Source organism: Malaclemys terrapin, chromosome 18 (assembly GCF_027887155.1).
Source record: "Malaclemys terrapin pileata isolate rMalTer1 chromosome 18, rMalTer1.hap1, whole genome shotgun sequence".
Lineage (NCBI taxonomy): Eukaryota > Metazoa > Chordata > Testudines > Emydidae > Malaclemys > Malaclemys terrapin.
In genome coordinates this window covers 19,078,377-19,103,265 of record NC_071522.1, presented here as the reverse complement: position 1 = coordinate 19,103,265, position 24,889 = coordinate 19,078,377, and the positions used below count along the sequence as shown (strand labels likewise).

At 54.9% G+C, this 24,889-nt stretch overlaps 2 protein-coding genes across 3 annotated transcripts in view; both read left to right on the top strand.

The window, feature by feature from the left end:
- The window catches only part of LOC128825756 (ras GTPase-activating protein 4-like), a 48,464-nt gene extending 34,105 nt beyond the window's left edge, over positions 1-14,359 (top strand). The window contains exons 10-21 of one of the 2 annotated variants that reach the window (XM_054008520.1): positions 849-1,002; positions 2,791-2,855; positions 3,428-3,540; positions 4,655-4,847; positions 6,068-6,205; positions 6,688-6,832; positions 7,966-8,126; positions 9,013-9,150; positions 9,695-9,830; positions 10,647-10,767; positions 11,788-11,849; positions 12,174-14,359. In XM_054008520.1, coding sequence (XP_053864495.1) covers positions 849-1,002; positions 2,791-2,855; positions 3,428-3,540; positions 4,655-4,847; positions 6,068-6,205; positions 6,688-6,832; positions 7,966-8,126; positions 9,013-9,150; positions 9,695-9,830; positions 10,647-10,767; positions 11,788-11,849; positions 12,174-12,310 — 1,563 coding nt within the window. In that variant the 3' untranslated portion in view covers positions 12,311-14,359. Of the gene's footprint in view, positions 1-845; positions 1,003-2,790; positions 2,856-3,427; positions 3,541-4,654; positions 4,848-6,067; positions 6,206-6,687; positions 6,833-7,965; positions 8,127-9,012; positions 9,151-9,694; positions 9,831-10,646; positions 10,768-11,787; positions 11,850-12,173 lie in introns of both variants that reach the window. The other variant, XM_054008519.1, reaches the window with a different exon arrangement.
- Positions 14,360-15,037: 678 nt separating this feature from the next.
- On the top strand, positions 15,038-24,841 carry POLR2J (RNA polymerase II subunit J). Its single transcript, XM_054008391.1, has 4 exons — positions 15,038-15,166; positions 21,197-21,286; positions 23,373-23,547; positions 24,504-24,841. Exons 1-4 carry the CDS (start codon positions 15,114-15,116, stop codon positions 24,537-24,539), a joined length of 354 nt encoding a protein of 117 aa, XP_053864366.1. The 5' UTR covers positions 15,038-15,113; the 3' UTR covers positions 24,540-24,841.
- Positions 24,842-24,889: the final 48 nt, after the last annotated feature.

Genomic DNA, 24,889 nt, shown 5'->3' with positions numbered 1-24,889 from the left:
CATCACCCCCGTTCAGAACAGGAGTTCAGTCATAGATTTTTTTTCAGGCCACTCTGATCATCTAGTCTATTCTTCAGAGACCGGACCTAGCGATTCCTGCATGGAGCCCCATAACCAGAGGGTAAACTAGAGCATTGAGTTTAGAGAGATGTCCAGACTGGACGTAAAGCTCCCAAGTGAGGGAGAATCCACCACATCCCTTGGGAAGCTGTTCCAATGGTTACCGCACATGCTCACACATGCACATGAGCAAATGTTTTAGGCGCATGTGTGCTAGGTACATTACGCTATCCAAAGAATTAAACCAGTTAAACGCCCTTCGGAACTCAAATAATCTGTCACTGTAGGAGCTCCTGGGACTGGCAACGAGCTACGGAGCCCAGGACCCCGTTGTGATAGGTGCTGTACAAACACACAACAGAGATGGCCCCAGCCCCAAGCAGCCTACAGTCTGTAAGGCGTTTTGGTGGGGCTGCATGGGGGAAGCGAGTATAAGCCACACTAAGCGAGTGTGGTCTTTCTCTCTGTCCAGTGGCTGGCCCATGTAAAAGGACAACAGTCTACTACAGCTGGCAGCTAAGGGAGTGACTCCTGTAGCTCAGGTGGCAGAGGCTCGTGCTTTTACCACTGAGGCAGGGTTTCGAACCCCTCTGTCAGGCCAAGCAGGGTTGGTTACCCCAGCTCTGCCAATGCCCACGCTGTACCCACTCTGTAGACGACACTTCAGCCTCCAGAGCTGCCAGCAGCCAAGAAAACTCCCCAGAACCCAGCTCTGCCCTGCCGAGGGCGAAGGCCTTATCCTGGTTGCCTCTTCCACTCACTGCGGCCCCCGCTTCTCTTCCCAGCAGGATGGGAAGCTTCGCTTAATCACCCTGATCGACGAAACCACGACGGCGGAGTGCAGGCAGGAAGTGGCCATCAACCTCGTCAAGCTCTTCCTAGGCCAAGGCTTGGCCAAAGAGTTCCTGGATCTCCTCTTCAAGCTGGAGCTGGATAAAACGGGTGAGGCTATGGGGAGGAGCCTGTTATTACACTAGCCGCGAGTGACCCGGCTAGAGTCAAATGGTCTGGGACCCTAGTGGATAGAGTACTGGACTGGAATTCAGCAGACCTGGGTTCTATTCCTGGCTCTGCTGGCTGGCCTTGGACAAGTCATTGCCCCGCTGTGCCTCAGTTTCCCCACCTGTAAAGTGGGATAATGCTATTCACCTTCTTTGGAACGTGCTTTGAGATCTACCGATGAAAGGGGAGAGGTAGGTGTAGTTACGGGGATGTAAAACTAGCAGGAATTCACAAACCATTTTTCTCCTGTCACTTACCTGTCCCCTTTCACACCCGGGGATTCCATTAAACAACCCAAGTGATTCTAGGTAAGGGGCAGCCTGCTGCATGTGTACGGGATAGACGAGCGTCCCAAAAGCCAGGTGCGTGTCCTGCAGCTGTGAGCCCGGTTCTCCTCTCGCTTTCTCTGATGTAAATCCGGTGCAGTGCCACCGCTGTTACAAGGTTGTCTCTCGCCTGGTTTGTTTACCTGGCTCTGGGTATGTAAGTAGTGAATACAAAGAGCGCCATCTACTGGCAAGTAAGAAAATGGGACATTGTTCGTAAGTAAGGTAAAGTTGGTGTTTGGTTAAAGTGGCTGCTGAAGCCCCAGCTCTGAACGAGTTTAACTGCGCTGGTGAGAAAGGAGAATCTGTCCAAGGGGCATCTATGGCCGCTGTCACTGGAGGATCTCCGCCCCTCCCCGTCCTTAATGGATTCAACCTCGCAAAGGCCTTGGGTGGCAGGGCAGGACTATTATCCCTCTTGTACAAAGGGGGACCTGGGGCACAGAGAGTAGGTGACTTGTCCCAGGTAATACAGGAAGCCATAGACTGGGCTGCTGCTCTAACCACTGGACCGTCCTTCCTCTTAGAAGCAGGGAAGCTGAGAGTCTTTCATCAGACTGTCTTTGCCCTTCCCCACCCCACCCCTTCTCCCCCCATCATCCCCCAAGTCTGTCGCAAACACGGTGACGTCTGGTTCATGTTTTCAAACCCACCATGTCCCTGTAGGTTTGGGATGAATCAGGGTCAGCTGCCCCGGCCCAGGTGAGTTTTTCTGTCAACCTCCAAACAGCTGATGATGCAGAGAGGTCACAGATAAGAGGCTGGGTGGCTCTGGAGTCCACTGATGGCACTGAATTGTAAAACAGGCCAACCCCCCACTTCGGGGGTGTTCTGATCTGGAGCCAGGCTTCGGGAAGAGCTCTCTTCTCCTAGTGACCCGGGCTAACGTCTGCTGGCCAGGATGGAGTCACAAGGGCTGCAGTACCACGTGCGGAATAATGTCGCCACCTGGATTAATGTTGCGTTGGGAGACGTGGGCCCAAGTATCCGAGTGGGGCCGATCGCCAAAAGGCCTGGAGGGTTGGCTCAGCTCCGTGCTTGAGGCTGAACGTTAGTGGGAACTAGGTGTCAGGACTGCTGAGAGTCGCCTCCATTCCCATTGGGCCTGCACGGCTGGGCTGGAAGGCAGGAGACCCTGCCATGATGGGAATGCTTAGAAACTGCAACAGGAATGATAATAAAATAATTGGGGAAGGGACCTGAATTTTTCCAGGGCCCCCAAAGGGTCAGTTTGGGTTTGACTTGAGCTCCAAAGTGAAGCTTTGGGTTGTTCTTATTTTATCCAAGCACATTCAGGCTGGCCTGCAAGATATGCCCTAAGTGTGCTAGACGTGCCAGGAAAATTCTGCTCCCGGGGGCTCTGGCTCCTTGGCTCTCTCACGGGTGACGCTCTCATTTTCAGATGAGCCAAACACGTTATTCCGGAGCAACTCCCTGGCCTCGAAGTCGATGGAATCCTTTCTGAAGGTGCTGCCCCGTGCTCAGCCGCCACGTGTTATCCCCTGGAGTGTGTTATCGGTCTTGTAGTATCCACAGATGCCGGGGCGGGAGATGACCTCCTAGATAATTGAGTCTGGCCCCCTCCAGTTGCAGGCCCTAGTCTGCCTTGAGATTCGCTCCACGAGTTGGGAGCAGAGCTGGGTCTTTGCTGAAACCCGGTGACCGTGGGGAGTTTGGATCCAGATCTTTACTCTGTAGCCCGCCCTTATCTCTGTAACGGGCCAGGACAAACGCCCAGCTCTGAGAGCAATGAACGGTGAGGAGACCTGGGCCTGGATCTCTGTAGCTGGAGTCCATCTATAAACGTTAGACCTCCCATGCTCAGTGAGATAGTGGGGTGACCTCTGAGACTTTCATTGGCCAAAGGGCTGCAGTGGGGGAGAGATCCGGACACGTGGCGTGGATCCAGCTTTGCCCTTTGGATGCAGGACTATGCCTGTAAATGCTGGGGGGGCGGGGGGGGAGTGTGTGTGTGTGTGTGAGGGTGTGCGCGTGAGCTGCACACTCCTCTGCCTGCCTCACTGGCCGCCTCTCCTTAGGTGGCAGGGATGCAGTATTTGCACAGCGTCCTGGGGCCGACCGTGAACCGAGTGTTTGATGAGAAGAAGTACATCGAGTTGGATCCCAGCAAGGTGGAGATTAAAGAGGTCGGGTAAGAGGCCGTGCCGGGCGCCAGGCAGGGGACGAGAGTGGCAGAAACCCAAGAGCCTTGTTCTGGCTCAGACGCCGAGGAATGTGGCGCTGACATGTAGACTGCTACCCCGGATTGCCCTGGCACCAGCCACCCTGCCCTGAGACCACGCTGCTGCTGGAGCTGACAGCGCTCCCTGAGCGTAGGGGATGCGGGAGGCCGGATGCTCCTCTCCCCTGGCTGTAACTCCCATGAAGACCTGATGCAAATTTGATCAGGCCCACAATCTTTAAGAGCCAGAGTCTCGGGGTACGTCCACACAGCAAACCAAACCCCACGGCAGCGAGTCTGAGCCCGGGCAGCTGACTCGGGCTCATGGGGCTTGCGCTTTGGGGCTAAAAGAGCAGTGTAGACATTAGGGCCCAGGCTGGAGTCTGGGCGCTGAGCCGCTCCCCCTTGCTGGGTTTCAGAGCCCGGGCTCCCATCCGAGCTTGGATATCGACACAGCTATTGTTCAGCGCGAGGCCAAGTCAGCTGACCTGGGGGTTGGGAGGGGGGGGGTTGCTGTGTACACGTACCCTAAGGGGCCAGATCTTCAGCTGGTGGCATTGCTCCATTGACGTCAATGGATCTACACTGACTGACACCAGCTGAGGATCAGGCCCTAGACTCTGTGTGGCTGATGTTCCCCTCCAAACAGAGCGTTCTCCGAAAGCCTGTAAGTCCCTGGCTGCAAATCTCTCTCTCTGCTCTGGAATCATAGGGCTAGAGAGGAGCCCAAACCAAACCTCCAGCTCCCACTCCGGACTTGGTGTCTCAGGCCTGTCTCTAAACCGAGCCAGACAGATGCCAGGGGATTGGCTGATGACTTAGGAAGGAGGGAGCTAACTCACCCGGTGATGGTCCAGCTAGTTCAGTGTCCTATATCCCACGTCCGGCTGTGCTAGACTCTTCACACCAAATGGTGTGGTCCTCACCCCGGTGGAGAAGGGCAGCAATCCTTCCTGACCCCAGCCAGTGGCCAGCATGTGTCCTGAAGCATGTGGATTGGCAGCCCTGCACCCCAGCTGCAGAGACCACTCACAGTCTCCCCCAGTGTGCGTTCCTGACCGTGTCCATGTGGCTTGCCCGGCAGGTGCTCCGGGCTCCATCGGATCCAGACGGAGAGCGAGGTGATCCAGCAGAGCACCCAGCACCTGCAGTCCTACCTGACCGACCTGCTCATCGCCATCGCCAAGTCGGTGAGGACGTGTCCCGCCACCATCCGCGCCACCTTCAGGCAGCTCTTCAAGCGGGTCGAGGAGCGCTTCCCGGGGAACAAACACAAGGTCAGGTGCCAGGCCCTCCCCATCCCTTTCTGTCACCGGCCCAGAGAGAAGCCAGCCCAGCACAGAGACGGAGATGGTGACTTTCACTGCCAGACCATGACTCTCCGGGGGGACCTGGCTGTCCCGTGCTGTGGCTGGCTTCCAACAGGCATTGGCTGTGAGGCTGCAGAGCAGCTTAACCCGCCAGGCAGCAGCTGCCCTGAGCCTGCTGTCATACCCAGCAGTGATGGGAAGGGGACAGCCCTGGCTGGAAATCGCAGCCTTGTTTCTGTCTGGACCAAGACGGGCCCCAGTGCGGGGCCTGCTGAGGTGGGAGCTGCAAGGAGCAGCGCTGTGGTTCAGCAGGGGGCGCTCTTCCCTCTGGGCCATTAATGAAGCAATGGTGGCCTGCAGGGCTGGTCAGAAATTAAACTCTTCTGGGATGGAAAATGGGGTTTTTGGCTAAATAATCTTTTTTTCACAGGAAGCGCTGTGGAGAATCTTGAACTTTTTGTCAAAAAAATGAAAATTGAAATATCTTGATGTGGATTAGCCTGCCCCGGTGTCTTATGGGAATTGTAGCGTGGTTCTCCTTGGCTGTTCTACATGTCCCGTGATGCACCAAGGCCAGGGAACCCCGTGGTGCATCATGGGAGATGTAGTCCAACCAGGAAGCTGTACCAATATAGGAGAATAGGAGAGCATGAGGCACCGAACTACAGCTCCCATGAGGTACCATGGCAGCAAATTGAAATGTACCAGTTTTCAGATTTTCACTGAAATGTCAAAATTCTCCAGAGAAAATTGAGATAAAAATCATTCCCCCCCTCCCCCTCTTCATCTGAATTTTCTGCAGGAAGAAAACTGCATTTTTCTGACTGTCCCCATATCCAGCATGGTACATGTCTCCCTGAATTCCCCTTTGCAGTTTAAGTTGAATGCAGGATTCTTCCCCACTGTTGGCTGCCTTGTCAAACAGCTGGCATGTTCGTTCCACCCCAGAGGTGGCTGCATTACAGTGGCGGGAGAACACACTGTATAATTGCGAAAGCACTTTGCGACACTGCTGACCCATGGAGGCTCGGGGGGCCTGATTCTGATTGTGCTTACACAGAGATCAGCTGACAGACCCATAGCATCTCCCTGGGAGGCCTAAGTTACTGCTATTGGTGTTTAATGAATGATTTCCTTCTGTCTCCCTGCTGATACCGCACCCCTCCCTGGCCGCTCTCCTCCTGCAGAACGTGAAGTTCATTGCTGTCACTAGCTTCCTCTGCCTCCGCTTCTTCTCTCCTGCCATCATGTCCCCCAAGCTCTTCCACCTGCGGGAGAAACATGCAGATGCCCGCACCAGTCGGACCCTGCTGCTCCTAGCCAAGGTAAGTCCCGTTTTGCCCCACGCTGTGCTCCATTGGCGGCAGGGGGTGGGGTGTCTGTGTCCATAAGGGACCCTGCCAGCGCTTCCCAATGCAGCGTTTCCGATCAGACAAGCCGAGGGGCTGGCATGGGAGCACAGGCGGTATCCCCCCAGGCAGCCCTCGCTGCCTGCTGACCCAGTGTGCCATGCTCCCGTTGGATGGAAGGCAGCAATGGAATCCGCTAGCTTCCCTGCAGCTCTGAGCAAGGCCAGGACATTCAGGGGAGACTCCAGGCAGCTGTGGGCAGCGTCAGTCACGCAGCCAGAGCGAACCACAGAGTCTGCCCGTGTCTAGCTGCCCGTTTCTCTACAGTGGGGGACTGAGAATCAGGACTCCTGGGTTCTCTTCCTGCCCTGAGGTCAGGCAGAGGGTAACTCTCCTGGCTTTGCCCTGTGGGCAGCTCTGGTGGCGTGCTGTGATCCTTCCCTCTCGTTTGGCACCAGGCTATCCAGACCGTGGGGAACATGGACGCTGCGGCCAGCCGGGCCAAGGAAGGCTGGATGGCCCCTCTGCAGCCCACCATCCAGCAGAGCATCTCCCAGATGAAGGAGTTCATCACCAAGCTCATAGACCTCGAGGAGAAGGAAGGTGAATCGATCTGCTGGAGCCAGTTGGCCTAAGGACCCCACACTTTGCTCCATCTGTCTCCAGGGGGATTCACAATCGCTGATGTGGCTTTGGGCTGAATCCTTCTTCTAAAAGCATAGCAGCTTCTGGCCCCCACAAGTAGGACGCTGGGACTCAGTCTCTCTACTCAGCCTAGATGGATAGAGCAAGGTGGATCAGACTGGGATCAATGAAGTAGCCTGTCACAGGTCAGGGGACCTGTATTCCTGCTCCATGGATCAGCAAGGACACCCACTTTTAGTCCTCAGGCCCCAGCCATCCCCTTTCTTGGACAGAGACTCACATCTCACAACCACCTGACTCGGGTTTCCCCAGGCTACACAGTCCCCTGCCTATGCTGTGATAAGCCCAGCAAGCCAGACTGTCTAAAAGGCCAATGTCTGCGCTTTGCTTCCCGTCCAGAGGCTAGGACAGGAGAATTTCCCATAGTAACCAGGTACCACGCAGCCCTTTCTAAGCAAACACCCTGTTCTTCAGGTGACAGCGTTACAAACAGTAAAAACCTACATGTGTGCTAATATGCTTACCAGAGATCACCCCCAGCTCCAGCAAGGGGTGAGCAGCCCTTCACACCACACCCAGGGGGGTTTCTGTGGTTACAAGGTTGTGGCAGCCTGTGCATAGGTTAGCCTTTCCTGTATACCTCCCCAGAGATTCCCTAGGCAACCCACTTAACTGTTTGTCCCCCAAAGGTCATTCTTGTCTGGTCCATAGTTTCAAACGCTCCCTGGGAGTGCAGAACGCTCCCTGGGAGTGCAGAACACTCCCCCGGGTTCACATTGGTCCCGTCTGCCCCTGGAGGCATGACATGCAATCCCACAGCAATGCATAAGCTTTGCATTCTTAATACCATGGACTCCAGGCCCAAGAAGGTTTTCCAGGGACAGTGCAGGAAATTGTCATCTCTGTCGCAGACGGCCCTGCCTGCAGGCGGTGTGCTCCAGCAGACAGGGCACTGCCTTGGGCAGGAGACCTGTGTGCTTGCCCCAGCTGTGAAATGGGAATAGCTCTGGAACTCACTGCTCTGAGGCCTGCGGCTGCCCGGGGGCTAAGCGGCAGCTGGCTGGTTCTGAGGGCATCCCTGTTGCTTGCAGAGGTGGACCAGCCGAAGGCGCAGACGCTGGTTGTGAAGGAGGGGCCTTTATTCATCCACAAGAGCAAAGGCAAAGGGCCGCTGTTGTCATCTTCCTTTAAGAAACTCTACTTCTCGCTGACGAGCGAGGCCCTCAGCTTTGCCAAGACGCCCAACTCCAAGGTAAGGGGGACGCCCCCTGCATTAGTGGGGGGTGGTTTGCAGCCCATCCCTCGGACGGGCCCATCTCAGGAAGGCAGCTGCTGGTCCCATGTCTTCGGCCCCAGATGGACACGGCTCCACCTGGACCTGGCAGACAGATGGAAGCTGCTTCCTCACTCAGCCCCCAGCCCAGCCCCTGCTGCCAGCGTCGCAGTGAGCCCCCCGGGAACACTCTGCTCTAGGGGATATTCGTCCCCTGACGCACCTGGCAGCGACACAGGGCAAAGACTCTGCTGGCCTGTCCGTGGGGGGGAGGGGAGGATTCTCTCGCACTGGTGGGACTGGGAGCCGGGGTTGGGCCTGTACCTCCATTTGCCCATCTGTGATGTGGAGCTGAACTGCTGGCTTCTGGGGGTGGTGGTGAGAATTCAAGATGCAAAGCGCCAGGGGTGGGTGAAGTGGTCGTGAAGCAGCCCCCGATCCTGCTCCCCGGTTGGAGTGGGGCAAACTCCAGACCCCACTCCCCAGCAGGAGCTCGAGGGCCAGATTAAAACCGCCATTGGGGTGGGTGAACTGGCCAACGCTGCCCCAGGGCCTTGAAGGCTCTTCCTGCCCATCCGTTCGAGAGCTGAAGGGCAGAGGGGGCCGCTCGGATCACCTGGTCTGACCTGCAGAGCACAGGCCAGAGAAGCATGGCCAGCCGTTCTGCAGTGCAGGGGATCCGCTGGCATCGTCTCTAGAGTCTGGGGAGGCTGGTCAGACAGCTTTCTTCTGTGAAGCCCCGTCTAAAGGGTGCATGGCCTCTCCCTGGGCGAGCTCAGATCTCCTGGGCTCTGCCATGGGGCCGGCCCTTGCCCCCTCTCCCCTGCTGAGGTTTCCATGGTGCCTGCCCTCCCCTTCATTTCAGAAAAGCTCCTTCATTACCCTGTCCAACATCCGGGCGGCCGAGAAGGTGGAGGAGAAAAGCTTTGGCAGCTCCCACGTGATGCAGATCATCTATGCTGACGAGGCGGGACAGTTGGAGATGGCCTATCTGCAGTGCAAGGTGGGCTGGTCGGGTGTCTGTTCAGGGAGCGGGTGAGGATGCGTGGGAGACTGCTCCAGTCTGAACGGAGACTGGAACTCATGGGCCTGGCCGTGGATGTCCGGTGTCGTCCCCCTTCCCTGACAGCGCAGCGGGCTGGGGGTCAGGACTCCTGGGTTCTATGCCTGCAGGCCGGCCACAACGCTCTGCAGTTTGAGAATGTGTGAGCAGCAGTCCTGAGGCAGAGATCAACACAGCTGGTCAGTCCCAGGGGCCAGAAGAGGCTCTTGTGCTGGGCGGTGAGGGGCGGACGCTTCATTTGCCTCGTGAGGCCGGCTAGTTCGGGGAGGAGGCTCTGGCACTAGTGCAATGCACGGCTGGCACGCCACGGATGGGGGCCCTTTGCTTTGCGCCCAGTCTGGCACACGAGCGTTGTGCTGGGCAGTGCCCATGGGCTGCAGCCCAAGTGATGCTGGGGGCCGTGGGTGGGGACCCTCCAGTCACTCGGTGCCTGGCGCTCCTGGCAGGGACATAGGGCAGTGCCCGCTGTGTGTGTCTGTTTCAGTGCGTCAATGAGCTGAACCAGTGGCTCTCGGCCCTGAGGAAAGTCTGCGTTAACAACGCCGAGATGCTGGGCTCCTATCACCCGGGAGTGTTCAAAGGAGACAAATGGAGCTGCTGCCACCAAAAGGATAAAACAGGTACTGTGCTTGCCCGGCCTCCTGCCAGCAAAGGGGAAGGTTTGGGAATGGAAAGGGAGTCTAGTGGTGAGAGCAGAGGGACAGAGAGGCGTGGCTCGTGGGTGGGTTCTAGGGCTGTAGTTCTGCCACTGCCTCATTGTGTGACCTTGGGCAAGTCACCTGATCTCTCTGTTCCTTCAGGGTCCCATCTGTGAGAGGCATGCCTGGGCATCAAGTGTTAGTCTAATCTACAAGTGGGTGGGTGGGATGGGTTCCCCTCTGTGTCTGACCCGCAGAGGCTGTGGCTGGTACAGTCCAAACTAGGGACGTGTGGGTTGTCAGCTTGTTCTTTTAGCTGTCTGCCGAGAGGGCTTGGAGCCCCTTGGCTCAGGGCTTCTCTACACTTACAAGGCCGCACCGGTGCAGCTGCGTCGCTGTAGTGAAGGCGCTCCTATGAGAACGTCTCCCGTCAGCATACGTGCTCCACCCCCAGCTCCCTGAGAGGCGGTAGGAGAAGCCGTCCTGTCGATGTAGCGCTGGCTACACTGGGAGTTCGGTTGTAGTGTAGACCAGGGCTCAGGGGCTAGAGAAAGGCAGAGTATTGTTCCTGTGTCCTTGGGCGCAGAGCTGTGTTAATTTGCTGTACTGATGGCTTGGGAACACCCGGACGCTCCCTCCTCCAGGGAAGCCAGAGCAGGGGGAGTCGCAGAATGCCTTGGTGAGTGTGGTTAAACCCGATGGCTCTTACATCCACTAGAGGGCACCACTCTGATACCAACAGTCCGCCTTTGGGGGCCCACCTCAAATTAACCTGCTGTCCTGGCTGCTGTCGCCTAGGTTTGGGATGTGATAAAACCCGGCATGGAGTCACTCTGCAGGAATGGAATGACCCCCTGGATCCCGATCTAGAGTCTCAGTTAATTTTTAGACACCTGTTTGGAGTTAGAGACTTAATGAGGTGAGTCGCTTGATTCGTGCGGCATGATTGGGGCTGTTCCCCTCTAGGAGTTTGCACCCAGGGATCATCTCTGTGCCCTGCGAGGGGCCTGTAAGCATGGAGTGAGTCTCACACACTGTGCTCTTGCTCACGGAGGACCATCTTTGAGGTTCCCAAGGAGGGAGGGGGGCCAATCAGCACAGTGAGTTACGTGTCCCAGGGGCCAACAGGCCACGCACTCTGCCCCGGCAATCATCTGCCTAAGGCCCAGAGTTCTGCTGTTTCAAAGGTCCGTCTGGAATCAGCCTGGAGTTCGTACCTGTCTATATGCACAGGTCCCAGGCATTCTGACGGACGCCAGAGTGAGGGTGATCCCCAGGGGCCCCCTCTACACTGGTCTGCAGCCTGGGATCCTGTGCAGAAAGATATCATTAGTGACTAGCCTAGAAATTGGAGATTGGAATCCCTGTTAGGTCACATCTTGCCCATCCCCAGGCCAGGATTGTTCCCTTCAGTCTATTTCAGTGCTCTGTCCATTCTAGTTTAAATGCCCCAAGCAGTGGGGCTTTCACCATCTCCCTTGGGAGGTTCTTCCATTATCTTAATGGATTTCACGGTGCAGGAACTCCTGACACTCACCCTGAGTGTTCCCTTTCTGACTGTCCCCATCCTCCTTCATCTACACCCCATATCACCCTGAACAGTTCCTCCTTCCTGAGCATTCACTGGGGCTACATCCCAAAGAAGGAAGTGTGGGTGAGCAGGGGGATGGACATATACAAGAGGCTGGGGTGGCTGCTCAAAGGTCCTTAGAAGAAGCCACCATGTGTCCAGAGTTAGCCAAGGGGAGCAGACACACACAACTTAATCTTGCAAGGTCCTGACCATCTCGTGAGATGCTGATTGTCTTCAACTCCTGTTATCAGTGGCATTGTGCAGGATTTTACCTTCTGGCCTCTTGGCTTTGAATATAGTGGGGCTAATCGGTTAATTGCGGATTACATCTGAAAACCCATTGTTGTTTCATCTTGCTCCCTTAAGGGAAAAGTATCTGGAGATGTTGACGGAGAAAAATGAAAACGTTCTTCTGCGCCAAAGTGGAGGTATTGCTTTGTTGTTGATGGATTATTCATCTTTCCCAAGTGGGCATGTGCTATGATTAGCAATTATATCTAATAATCAACACTCTCCTCCCTTTTCCCAGACAATGCCACTTTACCTTGTAATAATTCCCTGTCCTGGCCATCAACCATGGCCATCATTTTCAACCAGCCCTAGCTATCATCCTTTGCTGCTGGGGGTGGGCTCGAATTTCTGGTGGTGCTGTCTCCTCTGGTGATTCTTGGGGCTGGTAGTGTTGTCAGCAGCTGCTGTGCAAGCACCACTCCACTCAGGGTAATTCTCTCTGCTTCCCTGCACCTCCACAGGCCCCGAAAATGTGGACGGACCCACAAGGCTATTCCAGGTGCTGCAGGACCTCGAAGATGCCCATCACACAGCCGTCTTCAGCTCAGGCACCCTAGCTGACCGGGACAGAAACTGCCTCCTGGAGCTGCAGACGTGACTCCTGGAGTGAACCACTCCATCGCCTTTCACTCTGCTCACTTGGTCCTGCTACGTCCATCAGAGCTGCCAACACTAGACATCTTTGCAATGGGAACTCCCTCGACACCGTGTGCTCTCACCATCACCCCGCTGCTCAAAAAGCCATGCCATGGACTTCTGCCAGCTTAGCATGTCTCCATTAGTGAGCGGCTTGTCAATGACCCTCTTGTGCTCTCACTAGTCCCCAGAGAGGGATGGGGGCCTGTGCAGAAGCTTTCACGTCTCACCTCTGCCAGGGTTGCACTAGGGAATCTCTCTCCACTATTATTTTCACCTTTCAGTCAAGATCCAGCTGTTTTGTCAAGCCTGGTCTGATGTGAAATCGTAGCTCCTCAATGCAACCTTATATCTGAGCTGCTCCACCCTGGGTTTGAGACACCAGGGTCAAAATGACTTGGTGGAGCACTGAAGCCAGTAGTGATGCATCCACAGAAGAGGAGGGGGAATCTCTTAAGGCAGGGGACCGGGAGTCAGGTGGCTTGGATTCCATACGCTCTTCTGCCACCGACCCACAGTGTGAGCTGGGGCAAGTCATTTGACCCTGCTGTGTTCCTGAGTTTCCCCATCTCTGAAATAGGGATGATGAGCCTTCCCCTCCTTTGTTAAAGTGCTTTGCAATCCTCTGCTGAAAGGCGCAATGGAGGTGCAGAGTATCCATTAACTGGAGATGCTGGCTGACGCCTGGAATTTGTAACCAACGTCCCTGAGCTGCACATCCATCCGTCTCACTGGGTTGTTGAATGAACATAAATATGGACAAGTCTTGAGTCAGCACCTCAGACCCCATTGCGTGGTATGTGGTTACTGCTGGCTGATCAGTGACCATTCCACACCTTGAGGAAGAAGAGAGGGGGAAGTGGTTCGTTAGAGCAGCTGATTCTGAGCCAGGCCTCCTGACTCTATTCCCACCTTTCCCCACCCTGGGTAAATTGCTGGGTTTTAGAAGCACTTGGCATCCACCTGCAAGAGTCAGTGAGAGCTGGAGGGGCTCAGCACCTCTGAAAGCCAGGGCCTTGACCTCTGCGTCTGTTTTCTGATCTGTAACTGCGGATAATATATATTCGGCTAAACCAAGTTCTCAGTTGCAATCCCATCGGCAATCACTGAAGGCAGATTTTCACTCCCCATGCCCATCTGCCAGGGGTCTTGCAAAGCTTACTTACCTGTCATGTGGTTCTTGATCCCAGGAAATGTAAAATACTATCTGTATAACGGCTTCCTGTCCAAAAAGTGCTTTCACATCCCTGGTGAAAGGTGCTATAGAAATGCAGGCTGGCCACTACCCCGTATGCCGCATTTCAGGCCCACGTAAACATATGCTCTGAAACTATTGAGCAGGTGGCCTGGCTGTTACTGCTGTTGCTGGTTATAAACAGTCTGGTTCATGGCCATTTGGGGGTCAGAACAGTGCACCTGCCGGATCACATGGCCCCTCCATTGAACTGGATGGAGAATACACAGGGTTAGACCTGCTGTTCTGCGCAATAAGTTAGTTAAGTTAATGGAGATATCCCATCTCCTGGAACTGGAAGGGACCTTGAAAGGTCATCATGTCCAGCCCCCTGCCTTCACTAGCAGGACCAAGTACTGATTTTGCCCCAGATCCCTAAATGGCCCCCTCAAGGATTGAATTCACAACCCTGGGTTTAGCAGGCCAATGCTCAAACCACTGAGCTATCCCTCCCCCCCAATATTATCACTTAGCGCAGCACATGGAGTCAGCACAATCTAGCAGCCTGGTGGAGGGACCCAAATAACCATCCATTTGCCACAGAAAATGTGTCCCTTTGGCAGTTCATCAGATTGCATGCGGGGCCAGGGCTGGTGCGCTCATTGCAGAGGTGGCTTAGCCCTGATCAGGTGCATGTGACCTAAGGAAATAGACTCCAGAGCAGACCGGTGTCAAAGGGAGTAACCAGGGCCTATGCCTTCCCATCCACTGTACAGAACCAAGGCTAGAGAAACAGCTGTGTATTTGAATGTACAATAAACACCTCTTTTACCATGAGGCCATGTGTTTGCTTTTCATTCCCTGCCAGCATCTCCCTCGGGAGAAAATGCCAGTGGCATGTGTGGTCACTCAGTTGAGTTCAAGGGGAGAGACTGTTTGTTTTTAACCCTTTCAGTTAATTGAATTTACTTTCATGTTCAGAACTGGGGACAGGCCCGGCCTGCGTGTGAGCCACCTGTGGAGCCGGGTCCTGCTGGCACCTCAGGCCCTGGGTGGGGGGCTGCCCGGTGAGAGAGGGGCTGTGCAGATGCAGGTTTGGGGCGTTGCCATCAATAACGATGTATTGTGTCTCCCTCAGAGGGGGGTGCTGCCCGGGCTGAGGGTCACCGGCCACGACGGCGCTAAGAGGGTGTTGCTGCCGGCAGGGGCCCGATGACGGGGTGGGTGACGCTGGTGAGGATGTTGCTATGGGCGCAGGTGTTGCCGTGGGCGACGATGGTGAGGATGGTGCTATCGAGGGGGGCGTTGCCATGGCAGCGCTGGCCACGAAGGTGGTAACCAGGGGCTTGGCGATGGGGTTGCCGGTGGTGACGGGGCTGGTGTGGCTGTGGCTGAGGGCAGCGCCCCTGGGCCGGGCTCAGCGGGGGGTCGCTGCCTATTGCTGAGCGGCAATTTCTCCTCGCTGCCGGCAGGGGGCGCCGCTGAGTGCCCCGGAAGCGGAAGTGGCGGGCCCCTGGGTGCTCCCGGAAGCGGAACCTGAGCTCGGCGCTGCTGGCAGCGGACGCGCCGCCGGCGCCGTTACCGCCGCAGGATGAACGCGCCGCCGGCCTTCGAGTCCTTCCTGCTCTTCGAGGGGGAGAAGAAGTGAGTGCGGGGGGCGGGGCCCCGGCGCTGTGAGGCCCGAGTTCGACCCCGCCCCCCCGGACAGCGCCAGCCCCCGCCCCCCTCCCGCCGCGCCAGCCCCCCCCGCTCCTCCTTCCATCCCCCCCGAACCCCTCTTCCCCTCCCCCCCCTTCCCGCCGCGCCAGCCCCCCCCCGCTCCTCCTTCCATCCCCCCCGAACCCCTCTTCCCCTCCCCCCCCTTCCCGCCGCGCCAGCCCCCCCCCGCTCCTCCTTCCATCCCCCCCGAACCCCTCTTCCCCTCCCCCCCTTCCCGCCGCGCCAGCCCCCCCCGCTCCTCCTTCCATCCCCCCCGAACCCCTCTTCCCCTCCCCCCCTTCCCGCCGCGCCAGCCCCCCCCCGCTCCTCCTTCCATCCCCCCCGAACCCCTCTTCCCCTCCCCCCCCTTCCCGCCGCGCCAGCCCCCCCCCGCTCCTCCTTCCATCCCCCCCGAACCCCTCTTCCCCTCCCCCCCTTCCCGCCGCGCCAGCCCCCCCCGCTCCTCCTTCCATCCCCCCCGAACCCCTCTTCCCCTCCCCCCCTTCCCGCCGCGCCAGCCCCCCCCGCTCCTCCTTCCATCCCCCCCGAACCCCTCTTCCCCTCCCCCCCCTTCCCGCCGCGCCAGCCCCCCCCCGCTCCTCCTTCCATCCCCCCCGAACCCCTCTTCCCCTCCCCCCCTTCCCGCCGCGCCAGCCCCCCCCCGCTCCTCCTTCCATCCCCCCCGAACCCCTCTTCCCCTCCCCCCCCTTCCCGCCGCGCCAGCCCCCCCCCGCTCCTCCTTCCATCCCCCCCCGAACCCCTCTTCCCCTCCCCCCCTTTCCCGCCGCGCCAGCCCCCCCCCGCTCCTCCTTCCATCCCCCCCGAACCCCTCTTCCCCTCCCCCCCCTTCCCGCCGCGCCAGCCCCCCCCCGCTCCTCCTTCCATCCCCCCCGAACTCCTCTTCCCCTCCCCCCCTTCCCGCCGCGCCAGCCCCCCCCCGCTCCTCCTTCCATCCCCCCCGAACCCCTCTTCCCCTCCCCCCTTCCCGCCGCGCCAGCCCCCCCCCGCTCCTCCTTCCATCCCCCCCGAACCCCTCTTCCCCTCCCCCCCCTTCCCGCCGCGCCAGCCCCCCCCCGCTCCTCCTTCCATCCCCCCCGAACCCCTCTTCCCCTCCCCCCCTTCCCGCCGCGCCAGCCCCCCCCCGCTCCTCCTTCCATCCCCCCCGAACCCCTCTTCCCCTCCCCCCCTTCCCGCCGCGCCAGCCCCCCCCCGCTCCTCCTTCCATCCCCCCCGAACCCCTCTTCCCCTCCCCCCCCTTCCCGCCGCGCCAGCCCCCCCCCGCTCCTCCTTCCATCCCCCCCGAACCCCTCTTCCCCTCCCCCCCTTCCCGCCGCGCCAGCCCCCCCCCGCTCCTCCTTCCATCCCCCCCGAACCCCTCTTCCCCTCCCCCCCTTCCCGCCGCGCCAGCCCCCCCCGCTCCTCCTTCCATCCCCCCCGAACCCCTCTTCCCCTCCCCCCCTTCCCGCCGCGCCAGCCCCCCCCGCTCCTCCTTCCATCCCCCCCGAACCCCTCTTCCCCTCCCCCCCCTTCCCGCCGCGCCAGCCCCCCCCGCTCCTCCTTCCATCCCCCCCGAACCCCTCTTCCCCTCCCCCCCTTCCCGCCGCGCCAGCCCCCCCCGCTCCTCCTTCCATCCCCCCCGAACTCCTCTTCCCCTCCCCCCCTTCCCGCCGCGCCAGCCCCCCCCCGCTCCTCCTTCCATCCCCCCCGAACCCCTCTTCCCCTCCCCCCCTTTCCCGCCGCGCCAGCCCCCCCCCGCTCCTCCTTCCATCCCCCCCGAACCCCTCTTCCCCTCCCCCCCCTTCCCGCCGCGCCAGCCCCCCCCCGCTCCTCCTTCCATCCCCCCCGAACCCCTCTTCCCCTCCCCCCTTTCCCGCCGCGCCAGCCCCCCCCCGCTCCTCCTTCCATCCCCCCCGAACCCCTCTTCCCCTCCCCCCCTTTCCCGCCGCGCCAGCCCCCCCCCGCTCCTCCTTCCATCCCCCCCGAACCCCTCTTCCCCTCCCCCCCTTCCCGCCGCGCCAGCCCCCCCCCGCTCCTCCTTCCATCCCCCCCGAACCCCTCTTCCCCTCCCCCCTTTCCCGCCGCGCCAGCCCCCCCCGCTCCTCCTTCCATCCCCCCCGAACCCCTCTTCCCCTCCCCCCTTCCCGCCGCGCCAGACAAACCCCTCCCGGGCCCCCTTCCATTCCCTCTCCCCCCGAGCGGGACAGCGCCAGACACCACCCCGGTCCGTCCCCCTCGAGCCGCGCCAGAGACCCCCCCCCGCGACTCGGGCAGCGCCAGGCCCCCCCCCGGCCCCTCTTCCCTGCCCCCCTTTCCCGTCGCGCCAGACAAACCCCTCCCGGGCCCCCTTCCATTCGGCCCGCCCCCCCCGACCTGAGCAGCACCAGCCCCCCCTTCCCCGCACCCCTTTTCCACCGCACCAGACATCTTCCCCAGACCCCCTTCCATTCCCCCTCGCCGGGCAGCGCCAGCCTCCCCTCGCCCTCCTTCCCTGCTCCCCCTTTCCCACTGTATCAGACCCTCCCCCAGCCCTGGGCAGTGCCAGCTCCCTTCCACCCCCCTTCCACCCCAGCCCCTGAGCCGGGCAGTGCCGGACACACACACCCCGGTCCCGCGGGTGCCAGGGATTGCAGACCCCCTGAAACCCGCTTGTGGACTCCTGCTTGAGAACTGCTCGACTAGATGAGCTCTTGAGGTTCCTTCCATCCCTACGTTTCTCTTATTGTAAAATCTCAATTGGCAGAAGGACTCAGAATTAGGTGGCAGACCATAAATCTATTTCCAGCTTAGAGATAGTATCAGAGGGGTAGCCGTGTTAGTCTGAATCTGTAAAAAGCAACAGAGGGTCGTGTGGCACCTTTAAGACTAACAGAAGTATTGGGAGCATAAGCTTTTGTGGGTAAGAACCTCACTTCTTCAGCTGCAAGTAATGGAAATCTCCAGAGGCAGGTATAAATCAGTGTGGAGATAACGAGGTTAGTTCAATCAGGGAGGGTGAGGTGCTCTGCTAGCAGTTGAGGTGTGAACACCAAGGGAGGAGAAACTGCTTTTGTAGTTGGATAGCCATTCACAGTCTTTGTTTAATCCTGAGCTGATGGTGTCCAATTTGGAGCTCAGCAGTTTCTCTTTGGAGTCTGGTCCTGAAGTTTTTTTGCTGTAAGATGGCTACCTTTACATCTGCTATTGTGTGGCCAGGGAGGTTGAAGTGTTCTCCTACAGGTTTTTGTATATTGCCATTCCTGATATCTGACTTGTGTCCATTTATCCTCTTGCGTAGTGACTGTCCAGTTTGGCCAATGTACATAGCACAGGGGCATTGCTGGCACATGATGGCATATATAACATTGGTGGACGTGCAGGTGAATGAGCCGGTGATGATGTAGCTGATCTGGTTAGGTCCTGTGATGGTGTTGCTGGTGTAGATATGTGGGCAGAGTTGGCATCGAGGTTTGTTGCATGGGTTGGTTCCTGAGTTAGAGTTGTTATGGTGCGGTGCGTGGTTGCTGGTGAGAATATGCTTAAGGTTGGCGGGTTGCCTGTGGGCGAGGACTGGCCTGCCTCCCAAGGTCTGTGAAAGTGAGGGATCATTGTCCAGGATGGGTTGTAGATCACTGATGATGCATTGGAGAGGTTTAAGCTGAGGACTGTAGGTGATGGCCAGTGGAGTTCTGTTGGTTTCTTTTTTGGGCCTGTCTTGTAGCAGGAGGCTTCTGGGTACACGTCTGGCTCTGTTGATTTGTTTCTCTATTTCCTTGTGTGGGTATTGTAGTTTTGAGAATGCTTGGTGAAGATCTTGTAGGTGTTGGTCTCTGTCTGAGGGGTTGGAGCAGATGCGGTTGTACCTCAGCACTTGGCTGTAGACGATGGATCGTGTGGTGTGTCCGGGGTGGAAGCTGGAGGCATGAAGGAAGGCGTAGCGGTCGGTGGGTTTTCGGTGTAGGGTGGTGGTAACGTGGCCATCGCTTATTTGTACTGTGGTGTCGAGGAAGTGGACCTCCCGTGTAGATTGGTCCAGGCTGAGGTTGATGGTGGGGTGGAAGCTGCTGAAATCATGGTGGAATTCTTCCAGGGTCTCCTTCCCATGGGTCCAGATGATGAAGATGTCATCAATGTAGCATAGGTAGAGAAGGGGCGTGAGTGGACGAGAGCTGAGGAAGCGTTGTTCCAGGTCAGCCATAAAAATGTTGGCGTATTGTGGGGCCATGCGGGTGCCCATAGCGGTGCCACTGGTCTGGAGGTATATATTGTCACCAAATTTGAAATAATTGTGCGTGAGGATAAAGTCACAGAGCTCAGCAACAAGCTGTGCTGTGTCGTCATCAGGGATCCTGTTCCTGACAGCTTGTATTCCATCTGTGTGTGGGATGTTTGTGTAGAGAGCCTCTACATTCATGGTGGCTAGGATGGTGTTTTCTGGGAGGTCACCAATGCATTGTAGTTTTCTCAGGAAATCAGTGGTGTCACGGAGATAACTGGGAGTGCTGGTGGCATAGGGTCTGAGTAGGGAGTCCACATATCCAGACAGTCCTTCAGTGAGAGTGCCAATGCCCGAGATGATGGGGCGTCCAGGATTTCGGATCTTGGGTAGTAGATAGAATAACCCCAGTCGGGGCTCTAAGAGTATGTTGATTTGTTCCTATGTTAGTGTAGGGAGTGTCCTGAGTAGATGGTGCAGTTTCCTAGTGTATTCCTCAGTGGGATCTGAGGAAAGTGGCCTGTAGAATTTGGTATTGGAGAGTTGTCTGGCAGCCTCCTTCTGGTAGTCAGACCTGTTCATGATGACAACAGCACCTCCTTTATCAGCCTCTTTGATGATAATGTCAGGGTGGTTTCTGAAGCTGTGGATGGCATTGCGTTCTGCATGACTTAGGTTATGAGGCAAGCGATGTTGTTTTTCCACAATTTCTGCCTGTGCACGTCGGCGGAAGCATTCTATGTATAGGTCCAGACTCTCATTTCGACCCTCAGGAGGAGTCCATGTGGAGTTCTTCTTCCTGTGTTGTTGGTGGGAGGGTATCTGTGTATCAGTGCGCTGTTCAGTGTTATCTTGAAAGTATTCTTTGAGGCGGCGAAAGTAGGCTTCCAGCTTAGAGATGTTTCAATTGTTTCATTGTGTGTACACAATCCTAGGACATTCAGTCATAAACAAGTATGTCCCAATCAAATCCTTTCATTTCAAACTCCTGCTCTGTTTTGCTGTGATATTTGGTACATATGGCTATGTTTGTCATTTTGCAGCTGCCAAATCAATGGTTGCATGTTGCACCTTTTACCTAGTCTCTGAGCTGCACAATCAGTCAAAGTTATGGGTTAAGTGAGAAACTTTCAGAAATACAAATGGATTAAAGACGGAAAAAAAATTGGTAAGCTAAATCTTCCAAAAATTATCTGAATTATTAAAGGCAGCGTCTACTGAATAGACAATTTGGCAAACAGCTCAAGGATAAAATGTTTGTGGCTTTACAGTATTCATCGTGAAGTGACATTTAGAAGCTATAATTTAAAAGATGGTGCAACTTTGAGGTTGACGAATTATTCTATATTTCACCCACAGAGCTTGTAAAATGATCTGCTAAATTACCCTTTTATTAGTGCACTGTGCAGAGTCATTTTTGGCACATGAAAAAAATTCTCCCTTGCCAATACCAGTACACAGCTACAGCTGTGTGGGAAGCAATTGCTATTACAGTAATTCTTAAAGAAGGAAACCGGGCTCTGAAATTCATTAGTTTTCTTATGTCACTGTTGTGCGGCTTTAGCAATGCTGTAGGGATTGCATAAACTTCTCCTTCTGATGAATCAAAGTATCATTGTGATTCCATATTGACTTCATAACTTTGTGTATCCAAAACAGGTACAAAAGGATCTATCCGGTGTGAATCTAAAGATAACCATTTATGACTGAAAGCATAGAACCGTTTGGTTTGATTTGTTAGATAACATCACTTGCTTTAATGCCAATATTTGTCTTTTACTCAGGATCACAATTAATAAGGATACAAAAGTACCAAATGCCTGTTTGTTTACAATCAACAAGGAAGACCACACACTTGGAAATATTATTAAATCGTAAGTAAAACCAATTCCTGTTGTGAAGGTCTAATGGTGATGCAGTAGCTTACATTTAGCTGGGAAGATTGCCAAGGTGCAGAGTGTGACTCTAACCATAAACACTGGATAACTAGCCGTTTTCACTAGCATGCAGGCCTATTTGTGGTAGTTACGGATGTGAAGTTATGTTCATTGACACCCACTTCTCATTGTGGCCCTTGTTACCACCATGTGTCAAACTTTGAGCTGGGGGGCGATTCTTCTGCTCGTGTACACATACTGGTGCCAGCTCCTAGCGTGAGCATAAATAGCTGTGGCCGCAGCGGCAGACATACACCCCCTGGTTTCAGGCAGGGTTGTACTTCTGCCGCTCTGAGAGCTAGCAGGAGTATGTGTACATGAAGCATGGGAATCATACCTCTAGCACAGGAGTGGGCAGACTACGGCCCAGGGGTCACATCCGGCCCACCAGACATTTTAATCCGGCCCTCGAGCTCCCGCCATGGAACAGGGTCGGGGGCTTGCCCCGCTCTGTGCAGCTCCTGGAAGCAGCGGCATGTCCCCACTTCGGCCCTTATGTTTAGGGGCAGCCAGAGGGCTCCACACGCTGTCCCTGCCCCAAGTGCTGCCCTTGCAGCTCCCATTGGCCGGGAACCACAGCCAATGGGAGCTGCAGGGGCAGTACCTGCAGATGGGGCAGCGCACAGAGCAGCCTGGCCGCGCCTCCATGTAGGAGCCAGAGCAGGGACATGCAGCTGCTTCTGGGAGCTGCTTCAGGTAAGCAACTCCCCGAGCCTGACCCCCTCCTGTGTCCCTTCCCCAGCCCTGATCCCCCTCCCACCTTCCAAACCCCTCAGTCCCACCCTCCTGCACCCCAAACCCCCCAGCCCCAAGACCGCACCCCCACCCCCAATTTCATGAGCATTCACGGCCCACCATACAATTTCCATACCCAGATGTGGCCCTCGGGCCAAAAGGTTTGCCCACTCCTGCTCTAGAACATAGTGTTAGCATATAGCCTCTAACTTTTGGGTAAAGATTGGTTCTTTGTAACACGGGAAGACCTCTTCCCCCCCCCCCCCCCCCCCCCCGGTCAAATTGGCAGTGACCTTGTGGGTTCCTCCCCCCCCCCCCCCCAGTATGTGGGTGCAGGTTGCTTGCCTGAATGATCTGGTTATATCTCACTTTACCGTTTCCCTTGCTATTACTGGGCCTGATGCATCTTGATCCCTCGTAGTCTCTGCCTGCGGTACATAATAGTGTAGTCTTCTGTGGGCTGTAATAAATTGGTCAAATGTTGGTTGTTGGGTTTAGTGCAGGGGGTGGTAGTGGCCTGTGATATACAGGTCAGAGTAGATGATCCAGGGCCCCCATCTGCCCTTAAAATATGAGACTCGATCTGGGTGGCAAAGGTGCAAATGCCTACTTTTTTTTATAAATTACAAATTAGCATTGTAGCAGTACACACTGATTCTAGTGAAGCAAGAAACTGTTAATTTAAGAGTGTAGGAAATTCGAGAATCTCCAGGGGTAAACCAGGTTGACTTCACATGGTTGGACATGGCAGGAGCTAATCCATTCATAGCTAGTGATGCAGAAGGTCTTTTGCGTAAGTCCCTTCTGTAATTTATAAGCTCAGAACAGCAGCACGTGGCCTCCAGTGATAGGAGTAAATACTGCTAAACTTGGGCTCTCTGCATCAGATGATTGAAGTATGCTTTTGATAGCTCTTCTGCATGGATTTTTGCTGGAAATGATTCTAGTTATACCCTGGTGCTTTGTTCATACGAACACCACTGCTCAGTTCTTGCTAAGCATTTCCCATTATCCCTGCTGTTCCAGTCCTGGATCTGTCAATGCTGCCAAAATGTGCAGTGGTTTTATGAAATGTATGTACTGGCATGGACATAACATTCCCTCTAGCCCTCAAAAAAAAAAACTTTATGGAAAAATTCTCCAAGGATTGAATTAGCCTGTTAGAAAGGTGTGATGTGTGGCAGAACCAACTTCATGCTTTGGGATCTTACAGAAATTTTGCAGCTAAACTGTTTAAGTCATGTGTCTTGTACCCTCTAAATGCTCCCCCCCCCCCTTCCCATTTCAGGCAATTACTGAAAGACCCTCAGGTGTTGTTTGCAGGATACAAGGTCCCACATCCTCTGGAACATAAAATCATCATTCGAGTTCAGACCACTCCTGATTACAGTCCCCAGGAAGCTTTCACCAATGCTATCACGGACCTGATCAGTGAACTCTCCCTTCTGGAGGAGAGATTCAGGGTAAGTTTGCTTCTCTGGCTAAACTGCGGTGTCACTAATGTGGGGAAAAGTTATGAAACTGTGACCTGGTTTAAAAATGACAGTTAAGTTACATTTTTCATATGAAAGCAACAGCTGTAAGGTTATGATCAGCCCAATTCAGCTCTGAATACCCATGTGTAAATTCCACTAAGCCGGAGCAGAATTTGGCTGTGTTACCACAGGACACTTGAGATCTTGTTCAGTTTCCCACACCCCTTGTCTCTCTAGGTGTCTAGCATTTGCTTTCTCTCCCTTTTCACAAGCATTTAAGTGTGAAAGCCTGTTGCCTGGAACAACTTACTTGAAAAATTCTGCCTTTCAAATCTTTTTCACATGCCAAGAACTCTTTAATAATACTTTCACTTATGTGCCCTTCTGTAATTACTCCATTCCTTACTGTACAGTGTCTAACCTCAAATTGTTTGAGATACCATTGGTCTGAAAAACATTTCAGAATAAAACTATAGTGAATTTCATACACTCCTATTTGCTAGTTCCTTAATTGAATCATATCCTTGACTTGTTTTAATATAATCACAGCAACTAATGATATCTCAAAGAATAAAGCAGTTGACACACAGGAAATCCTTTGAAAGTTTTCCTCTTTTCATGTAAATGCCTTCCAGTAATTAATAAAATGTAAGGGAAAATGTATAAATATGCATTCTCCCTCAGAACATTTCCTGTTTTCCATCAGGAGATGCTCATATTTCTGCTGCTGATTTAAACCATTGTTTCTTTACTTTGTATCAGAATATATGATTAAATATTTTTTAAACCAAGTCATCTCTTTAATCTCAAATATAGTTTTTATAGTGATGAATGTTTTGCTCAAATTATTGGTCTTCAAACCCTATTTAGAGAGGAAATAAATGAGATCACTTTCTGGTACAGAATTCCTTTAAAACAGATTATCTATTTCTTTTGTTTTACAGGTTGCCATCAAAGATAAACAAGAAGGAATTGAATAGAACGTGAAGCTTAGAGTGGACTTTTTTTTTTTTTTAAAACCTGGATTGTGTTATAAATTTTGTTTTCATTATAGTGGATGTGACTACTTCGTTGAACAAGTTCTTTAAGGATTATTTTTAACTTTTTCAGTAAGAATTAATGTCTCTAATAACAGTGGCTCTAAATTCACTTATTTGTAGTTAGTTTGCCCAGAGAAAGCAGCGTTTTGATTTCTGTACAGGATAAATTATTTGCAGGTAGGATGGTAAGTGTCTGAGAAGTCTTGTATCAGTTGAGCTATTAAACTTTTTTCAAAGCTGTGTGTAAGACTTCCACTTGCTCAATCCATCATTTACTGTCAGTGAGTGTA

What these genes read in the sequence shown, in the direction of transcription:
- POLR2J (XM_054008391.1), top strand. Translation starts at nt 15,114, where the DNA reads ATGAACGCGCCGCCGGCCTTCGAGTCCTTCCTGCTCTTCGAGGGGGAG. An exon ending in CTCTTCGAGGGGGAGAAGAA is followed by an intron (nt 15,167 to 21,196) that starts GTGAGTGCGGGG and finishes TCTTTTACTCAG; the next exon opens with GATCACAATTAATAAGGATA. An exon ending in TTCTGGAGGAGAGATTCAGG is followed by an intron (nt 23,548 to 24,503) that starts GTAAGTTTGCTT and finishes TTTGTTTTACAG; the next exon opens with GTTGCCATCAAAGATAAACA.